The 10,473-nt window shown below is 46.3% G+C and overlaps 1 protein-coding gene across 2 annotated transcripts in view; it reads right to left on the bottom strand.

Moving 5' to 3' along the window:
* Positions 1–6,326: 6,326 nt before the first annotated feature.
* The window catches only part of HTR1F (5-hydroxytryptamine receptor 1F), a 108,274-nt gene continuing 104,127 nt past the window's right edge, over positions 6,327–10,473 (bottom strand). For both annotated transcript variants that reach the window (XM_064643180.1, XM_064643189.1), the window contains one exon: positions 6,327–10,438. In XM_064643180.1, the coding sequence (XP_064499250.1) occupies positions 9,300–10,400 (1,101 nt within the window). In that variant the 5' untranslated portion in view covers positions 10,401–10,438 and the 3' untranslated portion in view covers positions 6,327–9,299. The remainder of the gene's footprint in view (positions 10,439–10,473) is intronic.

Here is a 10,473-nt window from a genome sequence, read left to right as displayed (position 1 = left end):
AGGCCTGTATTATCAGGCATCATCAGCTCCCCTGGTCTGTGGTGATTTGTAATTTTTTTCCACCTAACAATGTACACTTTCAAACTGCATAGGTGTCTCTGCACACCATTTTAAATGACAGTCCTTTCTGACCTTTGCGTGGGAAGTCACACAAACATTGCTGAACTCTCTGGACTTGTCAACGTTAATTGAAATGCCCTGGAGTCTCATTCAGCTAACAAAATGGTACATGAACTACTTCAATCTTGAAGCAGCCATGAGGGGGAGCAAATGTCATGTTCCATTCTCCTTTGTAGGAAGCCTCCTCTGCTGCTGGAGGCTGCTTGTCCTAGGAGCCTCACGCTGCAGAACTGATCATAAACCCAAAGGAAAGTTTTACCACAACTCTGTTCCCTTCTCCCACTGACTCAGCCTTCAACCTGCGATGTTCTTGGTGCCTCTCTTGGGTTATCATCCTAGTAATGACCCCTTAACCAACTTCTGACTGAAACTTTCCTGTCACATATGTGAGTCAGAGTGTACCTGTTTCACTAAGTTTCTAAATTACCGGGCACCGTGGGGCATCAGCCACAGAATCACTGGCTGGCTGAGGAAGGTGATTGTCACACTCTACTCTGCGCTGGTGCAGCCTGATGTGAGTCCTGTGTGTGGTTTTAGGTGTCACAATATAAATAAGAAGGATATAAAGCTATTAGAGAGTGCCCAAAGGAGAACTTATGAAGATGATGAAGGGTCTAGAGGGGAAGCCATATGAGGAGCAGCTGAGGTAACTTTGTTTGTTCAACCTGGAGGAGACTGAGGAGAGACCTCATTGCAGTCTACAGCTTCCTCATAAAAGAAGCAGAGGGACAGCCACTGATCTCCCTCTTGGCGAGTGACTGGACCTAAGGGAATGAGGAGGTTTTTGTTGGATATTAGGAAAAAGTGCTTCACTTGGATGGTGGCTGGGCACTGGGACAGGCTCCCCAGGGCAGTGGTCACAACACCAAGCCTAGCGGAGTTCAAGAAGCGTTTGGACAACGTTCCCGGGCACACGATGTGATGCTCGGAGCTCCCGGAGGCCGCTAGAGGGACCCGCCCGCCCGGGGAACGGCTCCGCTCCCGGCGAGCGGCCGCGACCCAACCCCCGGCCCAAAAAACCCCGACCCCACAGCGGGTCTGCAGAGGCACGAGTGGCCTGGGACGGCGAGAACAACCCAAAAATCGCCTCCCGTTTCTCCTGTTTGCAACCCGCTGTTTGTGTGCTCGCGATTGCTCGCCCGCAGCCCGGGGCTGAGGCGAAGATGCTCTGCCCCGTGAGAGCGCGGCTCTCGCCGACAGCCCGCTCCGCTCCTTCCTCCGTCTCCCTGGCACTCCTTTCATCTGTGCTGTGTTTCTCTCTCTCTCTCTCTCTGCGCCTTAGTCAATAATCCGTCACTCCTCTTTTGGTTTTCCTCTTGCAGCCAAGGATGAGTGAGCGCAGGGCAGGTTATCATTTCGTAGCCTTCCTCGTTCCCCTGGAGGATCTTTTAACGAGAGGTTTTTTTTTTGCCCGGTTACACGAAATAAGTCAAACTTTCTACTGAAGTAACTCTGATCCTTTGCTCACTGTGTGCAGTGTGGTGTGGGTGAGAACAGTCAGAGTGTGGAGCGGGGTGAGAAGAAGGGGTGGTTCAGAGATTAGATTTATTTTCTGTTAAATCTAGACTGCTTCCTTCTATTTTACGTCTTGTTCACGGGTTTAGAGCTTGGAGGGGGTTTCAGTTGCTTTTTGTTATTCTTCTCCAGTCAAACAAAAGTGAGGAGCAGTGGAGTAAATTGGTTGAGAAGTACTTTCACGCTATGCTCAGTCAGATGGAGAGGCAGGCGAAGGCCAGGCTGGCAGGGGCCGGGGAGGATTGGCATCCATCGGGGTATTTAACAAGGAGAAGCAGGAAACACTGTTGTGGTTTGACTGTATAACTTGTATTTGTGAAAAGCAAGCTAAGCATATACCCCTGCCATGTCTAAAGCAGGGGACAAAATCTCCATTCATACTCCATGTACTCAGGGTGGCTTTTGAGAGGGCAAGAGGGCATCATTGGTATATAGATAAGATTTTAAAAGGTGTCCTTTCATACTAGCAATTTTTTTTTCTCTACTGCTTGGAGCCTTTAAAATCTCAGTACTTGCAGTTCTCCAGTCTCACTGGCTGTGTATGCTGGGTGCTGACCAGTATTGTCACAGTAAGCTTCAAGAAGGATCATGTGTGCTCAGCTATACAGTGCTGTACTGACCCTGTGTGGGATGGAGGTGGCAAAACAACCTCCTCCCCATCTCTCAGCTTCTGGGAGGTGCCAGGCAGCTTCGAAGTGAACTGGCACTTTTGTTAGTTGGATCTGAGCCGTGACGAGTTCAAGCAAGTTTACTTCAAGGCTGTCTGGCTCCATAAGGAGAAAACTGCTCAGTCTTTGTCATTCCTTCTTCTCCTCTTCCTTCCTCTTTTCTGATTTTGCCTTGTTCCACAGCTCTTATTGGCACCCCTCAAACTGTAGTGCATGATTCCTTGTGCAGTTCAACAAAGGGATGCTCAAAATCCTGCACCCGGGGAGGAACAGCCCCATGCACTAGTATATGCTGGGGGTTAACAAGCTGAAAAGCAGCTTGGCAAGAAAGAACCTGGAGTCAGACTTGTGGGCAGAAAGCTAAACAGGAGTCACACTGTGAGCTTATGGCAAAGAAGGACACTTGTGTTCTGGCCTGCACAGGGAGGAGTGTGACGAGCAGGTCAAGGGAGGTGAACCTTCCTCTCTGCTCAGCACTGGTGAGGCCACACCTGGAGTGCTGGGTACAGTTCTGGTCTCTCTGGTACAGGAGGGACATGGACATACTGGAAAGAGTCCAGGGAGGGGCCACTAAGAAGTTGAAGGGGATGGAGCAACACCTCTGCGAGGGAAGGCTGAGAGACCTGGCGCTGTTCAGAAGAAGAGAAAGCAAAACTTATCTCTGTGATAAATACCTGAAGTGAGGGTGCAGAGAAGATGTAGGCAGGCTCTGCTCCGTGGAGCCCAGTGACAGGACAAGAGGCAACAGGCCTGAAACATGGGAGGCTCTGTCTGAATGTGAGGAATACTCTTACTGCGAGGGTGGCTGAGCGCTGGCACAGGCTGCTCAGAGTTGGTGGAGTCCTTGCTGGGGGATATCAAAAAGCCACCTGAACATGGCCCTGGACAGTCTTCTCTAGGTGGCCCTGCTTGAGCAGGGGGATTGGACAAGATGAACTCCAGAGGTTCCTGCCAATCTCAATGTTTTTGTGATTCTGTGATTCCTGGACTAGTTTTGAAAACACCCTTTGTTTTCTTGTTTTGTATGCTGAATGGTACCCCAGGACCTCAGTCTGAGGTGTTGGCTGCCTACTTCCCTGGAGTTTTGGCTTTCTAACTGTAAAAGTGAGATAAGACCTCCTATCTACCTCAGATAATTAGTTGGTTAATATTTCTCCCATACTTCAAAAACAAGAAGAGAGAAATACTTGTCAAAATGCAAAAGGCCATCAACTAATGAGGTTAGAAACACTCAAATGGTAATACAACTTACCTTTATGTGTGTGAAAAATGAAATCATGTTTACCTGTTATAGATACATCTTTCTTGGAAAACTGTTTTGGGTTCAAAACAACAGCAGTTTGCTGTCAGAGTAGATACGGAAGAAAAATTCACAACATGAAAACCCTTAACTTGAATTTTTATCATCTTAAATTCCATCTACCCAAGCTGATTGATCCCCTCAAGCTTCAAGAGATTAACTTTATGAAGAGAGGGAATGCAAGCCCTTTACTGACCAGCATAGAGCTGTTGAGGTAGTTGCTAAATATGCTAGAAGCACTGAAAGAGCCCATTTCAGTTAGGATAGACAGTAAGCTACAGGAGCTGATACTAAGGGAACATGAATATCTGTTTAAACTCCCCTTGGCAGGGAAGAGGGGCCAGATGCTGAACTGCCCCTTGTTTTGTTAGTGGTTAGTACTGACTAAATTTGGTGCTGGTGGCATTCTCTTTGAAGGGATCTCTTTTTGCATCCTCTGGGGGAGCACTGCTGCTCTGCCTTGAGCCCACCTGGTCATCAGCCAGTTCAGGCTGCCTCCTGGCTACCTCCAAAGTAATAGATGGATGTGCAAGGTTTTGACTATTTTTGCTGTGGATAAAGGCACAGCTTTGCTCCTGCTGATTCTTGGTGTGTGTTTGTGGAGCAACTGCCTTCTAGTGACTGCCAGCCTAGGAACGGCTGGAGTGCAAACCGGCTGATTTCTTATTTCATGGCTGTGGACTATTTTATGCAGCTTTGTACTGTGAAATATGGGAAACCAGGCTTAGGCAAGAGTGAGTTGCTTAGCAGACGCTTGCTGTCATACAAATTAGCCACAGCTTTTGCATCCTGGAGTGCTGCCAGCACAGAGCTAGCTATTGCATTAGATGTCTGCTACCAGTCATGATGTAAACTGAAAGTGAGAAGATTAATCACTCTACCAGCATTATCTTAGCAGGTAGTGCTTTTTGTGGTGTTAAACATGTTTCTCATCTTTAAACCCAAACCATAAAATACTTCTCTGAGTTTCAAATCAATGAATGTACAGGAAGAACAGGAAGAGGTTTAATTTAGTGAGGGGAAATATCATGCACGTGTAGGAGGCTATCTTGCTTTAGAATTGAAAGAGAGGCTTATTTTATTAGTGCCACCCATCTAATATGTAGCAATGAATACCTTCAAAACTATATTTTAAATAAATGTATGCCTGTATCATACATATGATATGTGTTATACCACTATATTATAAATAAGTGTGGATACAATCGATTTGAGCTACTAGTGGACAAAAAGTAATAGCATCTGATGAGCAGCATCTTTGACTCTGGCACTGCCCAAACCAGGATTTTTAATACATAGTTGTACTAATGTAGTTTGACTAATAAAACACAGTATTTTTTCCTTACCTAAAAAATATTCCCCTGTGAAATTTTCCTGAGTGGCAGAGTTCTTACTTAAAGAGGTATCAGGAATTTTTGGTAATTTTGGTAATAAAAACTGGTAATTTTTAGCAGATCAGCTGCTGTTGGTACTGCCCCTGTACTGCAGCAACACTTTTTGCAGGAGGAATACAAGACCCACCAGCAGATGCCATTTGCTGCTCACTTGGGTGCTGGAGAGTTGCAGTTCTTGTTTCTAGGTGAGACAAGTGTTATGTTTATGCTTAATCTTCACAGGGTTGCTACAAGGGTTTCCTTTCACTTTCCTGCAGTGATTAGTGATTTAGTGTGCAGAGGTTCAAAAAAGCCCTTTCTTGCAGTGGCTGCAGCGGCGATTTTTCTGTTTCCCTTCTGCAAGGGAATCTGAAATGGGAAAGGCCAAGTAGTAATGTGTACTTGCCTAGAAATAATGTGCTGAGTTTGTAACTACTGGAGAAAATAGTTTGGCACACAGCTATTTCCGTGTACCTCCCCAGCAGCAAGAACAATTAGGCACCAGCTGAAGACAGTGACTGCCAAAAGCGCATTTGGATGAGGTGGGTGTTCCTGGGTGGTACAGTCATGCGTTAACAAGTGCGACTGCATCACTAAAACAATGTATTTTTGTATCCCCAAGCTCTTTGTAGGGATATGCCTTCCTCAGGAGGGAAGGACACCAATAAAGCATCTGGCAGGGAGGGAAGGCGTAGAAATGAGGACAGGATAATGAGGTATATCTAACTGCCTGTTGTTAGCAAAAACCATCCACCTGAACGGGGTATCGTGTTCACAGCCGCTTCAGGAATCATTCTGTCTGAAAGCTGAAGTGGGAGTGGGTCAGCTGCTTCAAATCCAGTTCTCTGGGGGTTGGAAAAAAATCTAAAGTGATAGGTGGATGTGTGGGCAGCAAACAGCAATGGGGAGGGCAGCTGCAGCAGGGATAGGGATCCAGGAAGCTTTGTGCAAACTCTGGAGGAGATGTAAACCCTTTCCCCAAAAAACACACACAGAGTCTTCTGATAGAGACAGGAAACCAGACATATTTTTTGCTGTTTGCTGAGACTGAACTCTCCCAGGGCACAAAAAAAATCTTAGCTCCAGTGCACAAAACCTTGCTCCTTGAATCTTGTGCTAAGGTCCAGGGTGTGCCTGTTTACTTCATAGGCAGGGGAAGCAGCATCTTGCAGAAATCTTAACCTTTATGCACTTTGAAAGAGGAGCTCGTGTTTTTTTTTTCTGAACACATCACGTGCACGGGTAAATGCTAGAGATGAAATGATACTGTGTGGTGGTGTGTGAGAAAGTGTTTGGCACAGTGGATTCTGTCAGGGAGCGAGTGATGAGTCGCAGTCAGACACCAAGAAATGATGGTCCGCAAGCCGCAAGTGCTTTTAATAAAGTAACTGCCCACTCGTTTCATTGCATTTCTTGTAGTTGCCTCTTCCACCACTGGGTGTTGAAGGGTGAGCAGGTACAGCTCAGTGAAAACCATACAAAAGAAACCACCCTGCATCTTGAGAAATGTTCAGCATCTTAATTAGGTTCAGAGTATAATACTGTTAACAGTGCATAAATGACAGCTATTTTCTGTTTATCTACATATGGTTCCATTCTTTGAGTTTTATCCATTATTATTTAAATGAGTATTTTAAGTATCTCTTCTCCTAAAAAGCAGCCCCGTATTTTTTCTTCCAATTTGATTTCACAAGATATTGTCAAACATCTTATGTGTGAGAGGATAAACAATATACTCCATACTCCAGCGGTCACAAAGGGAGAAGCAGGGGAGAGGAATAGATGCCTCCCGATAAAAAATATTATGAGTCAGTACTCAGGAAACATGGGAAACAGATCTTCAATATTAAATGTTTCAGTGGGGTTTTCTTTGCTGCCTCCTGCTAATCTGCTAATCCTTTTAGAAAGCTAGATTTCATGGCTCTTTCTGGAGACAGCAGAGCACAGCTGATGTTTAAAGCAATTTCTTTTCTTTAAGCATAATGCAGCCATTGCTGAGGTCACAGGGGCTGTGCTCTGGCTGCAATGGTAGTGAAGTGCACTAAGCTTGCACTGAGCAGGAGCCAATTCCATTCTGTAGCATCCTAGTATCCTCAAAATTTAGCTGTGCCACTGCTGTGCTAGAGCTACATAATATGACAAATGAGCTTTCCATTAGATTCCTGGCTGCGTTAAAACCAATGCTAAAGCAAATGCACCATTTCTAGTAGTTCTGAATAGCATTTCATTTGGACCCTGATGTGAAAGCAGAATACAGTAGATTGCAAGTGACAGAAACAAATTAGTTCAATATCTCAAGTTTCAAACCTTGTCACCTTGCAAGAAACTCTTCTGACAGTTGTTGTGTCAGCTGGTAGCCAGTGAGCAAAATACAAAAATTATTGAACTCCAGAGTTTGTAATACAAGGGAGGAAGAGGGGGAGAGAGAAACAACAGTGATGGTCTTTTTTTTTTTTTTTTCTGGTGTCTGGGTTTTCTTGTTTAATGCAAACCACTGAAAGTCTCCTGGAAGAACAACTGCAAAGACCAGTAACACCTTTCCCAAACTAAGGGTGAGCATAGTAGTCTCATGTCTCAGTTTCTTTGTGATGTTCCTAAGCTGCTGGCCTAGGTGCCAAATTGTAGTAGGACATTGCTGCTGCTGACAGCCAGGTTTGCAGTTCATGTAAGGAGCCTCAGGTCCCTGTTCCTGTGAGGCAGCACTGAATGTCTGGCAATGAATTCGAAGCCGAGCTCTCAGTGACAGAGCCTGAATGTGCTTGTCCTGAAAAGTGCAAAACCTGTCCCTGGCTTCTGGTGTGGCTCTTAGTGACTCAACTGCACGCAGGGGCAAATGCCCCCTGCTCTGTTGGTACCCTTAGCTGTCAGCAAACCTGCACTGTGGCTTGGCATCTAGAGCATGCCAAGCAGAACTGGCCAAGGTGCCATCTTTGAGGCCTTAGAAGGGATGTATTCATTGATGTTGCCTTTGACTGGACAAGCTGGCCAGGGCTGTGCCTACAAGGCCCTTTTAGCTATTCTGGGACTGGGGATATGGACTAGATGCTCTGGGGGAAAGAGGGGTTTAGAGCTGCCTGCCAGTGTGTGTCCCACAGGATCCTCTGCCCAGGTATGCCCTGCATACTGAGGCCACTCCATCTGCCCTGGCTGCAGAAGCTGATGCACAGCCTTTTCCAGAGAGCCTTGGTGCTTTCTCACGTGCTTGGGAAGAGGGTGCACAGCCCTGGTGCTTGAGGCAGTCAAGAAAAGGCTTGGGGCACACTCAGCTTCTGAGGATGGAAGGCTGAACTTGCTGTGCCAGAGCTGTCAGCCCCAGTTCTCCATTAGGTGGAGAAGCCACCCTCCAGCAGCAGCAGCAGTGCTCTGAGGGCCCTGGAACGAATGGTGTGTTTGGGTTTGGTGCTGCAGGTTCTGCGCTTGGCCGGGTGTGCGAGGTAGGGATGAGGACACGAAGAAAGAAGTGTCTCATGCTTCTCTCCCTTCTAATGTCTCCATAAGGAGGACCAGCTGCTCTTTATGAGCTTTTTTTCTCCCCAGTTCCCATGGAAGTGGCGTCTCAGAGCACTGGGCACGATGTGTACCCAGCTCACTGGAGGTGCCCCAGGTATTTGGCTGTTTCCCCTGGGGCTCTGCCCGGGTCTGCTGGGGGTGTGCAGTGGTAGAGGGCTCACAACACTGGCTTGCTGTGAACCTGGCATCCCATGGAAGCACACTGCCTGCTGCTGGGGTGCTGTGGGGGCATAACACGGGGAAGACCTTCATCTATGGGAGAAGGCAGGGCTGCAGCTGCACTCAGCTAATCAACAGAGGATGATGTTAGATATATTTAAAGCTACTACCCTTTGCTGGGAATGGCTTGGCTCTATGCTGCAGGCCTGTGACATACTGATAAAATCATGTTGTGATTCCATGGTGTATTTTCTATCCTATATTAGTAGGGTTTAAAACCTGTGTGTTATTTTTACCTAAAATTTCATTGATGCTTGAGGGTTACTTTTTAAAAAAAATTGTCTACTTCAAGTGTGTATTTCCTTCATATTTAAGGTAATACCTTATGCCTCAAGTTAGGCAGCTGTGCAAATCCCAGCTGGATCAGAGCCACAATATGCTACCTCTTTTCTAGAGCAAAACTGATCCCAGATGATCCATCTCTTTTAAAACTTGGGCAATTTATGCTCCCAACACTACTTATACAAAAGAAGTCATAATGTAAACGCAGAGTCTTGGTGCTTTTCCTTAAATACAACAACCGTCATCTCAGTTATATAAATTTATACAGGTTAAAAAACAATGAGTATGTTCTTCTTATACGAACAAAAGCTCTTAAAAGTATTGCCTACACCGCACAAGCTTCTGGAAGGCTTTCTTGAAATCTTCATTAAAGATTGTGTAGATTAAAGGGTTAATAAGGGAATTTATATATCCCAGCCATGCTAGGAAATTAGACATGTCTTCTGAGATGTGACATCTTTCACAGGTATTAACAACTACTTCTTTTACAAAAAAAGGGAGCCAGCAGATCACAAACGCCCCCAGGATCAGACCCAGCGTAGTTGCTGCCTTTCGCTCCCTTGTGCTAGAGATTCTCTGTTTTTTCCAGGACTTCTCATGCTTAGATTCAGACCTGGGGCTTCGCAGGGTGACATTGATTTTATCAGAGTTCACCAGGGGATCTGATGTCTTCTCTGCCGTGCTGGGCATTGAAGCTGATTTGGTGCTTCTTTCACCGGCGTCCAAAAGGACTTGTCCATTCACCCCCTCCTCCCTCACGATCCGGCTGACGCTCCTCCTGTGAAATGTCTTTGCCGCCTTGTATATCTTGTAATAGAGGATCAGAATCAAGGCCAGAGGGATATAGAAGGCGCCAAACGTGGAGTAAATGGTGGAGACTATGTGGTCGTGCTTGATGATGCACTCGTCGTCCCTGCTGGCCGTCTGGTGCCGCCAAAACAAGGGCGGCATGGAGATAAAAATGGATATGATCCACACCACTGCTATCATGATGGCAGCGTGCTTAGGTGTCCTTTTCCGTGCGTATTCCACAGCATCCGTGATCGCTCTGTACCGGTCCAGAGCAATGGCAGAGAGATGCAGGATGGAACACGTGCAGCACGTGATGTCCACGCTCAGCCAAATGTCACACACCACCTGCCCCATGATCCAGGTCTCCTTTACAATGTAGACAATGCTGAAGGGCATCACCAGGACTGCCACAAGGAAATCTGTCACTGCAAGAGAGCAGATTAGATAGTTGGCCGGGTGGTGGAGCTTCCTTGTCACAATTATTGCAGTCATCACGAGAGAATTGATGGCCGTTGTCATCAGAGCAAGCACAGACAGGGTAATGGAAATGAGAATCTTGGATGTCACCCATTTGAACGGTTCTGATGTACTGTTTTGATCAGTTGAGTTTATTAAATCCATGTTCCCTTTTAAAGGTGATCTTTACCCGTAGCTGTTACCTGTTGGAAAAGTAAAAACATTCAGAAAGCGCATC

This window comes from Pseudopipra pipra, chromosome 2, assembly GCF_036250125.1.
Source record: "Pseudopipra pipra isolate bDixPip1 chromosome 2, bDixPip1.hap1, whole genome shotgun sequence".
NCBI lineage: Eukaryota > Metazoa > Chordata > Aves > Passeriformes > Pipridae > Pseudopipra > Pseudopipra pipra.
Note: the sequence above shows the minus strand (reverse complement) of the source record. Positions and strands in the feature narration are given on the sequence as shown.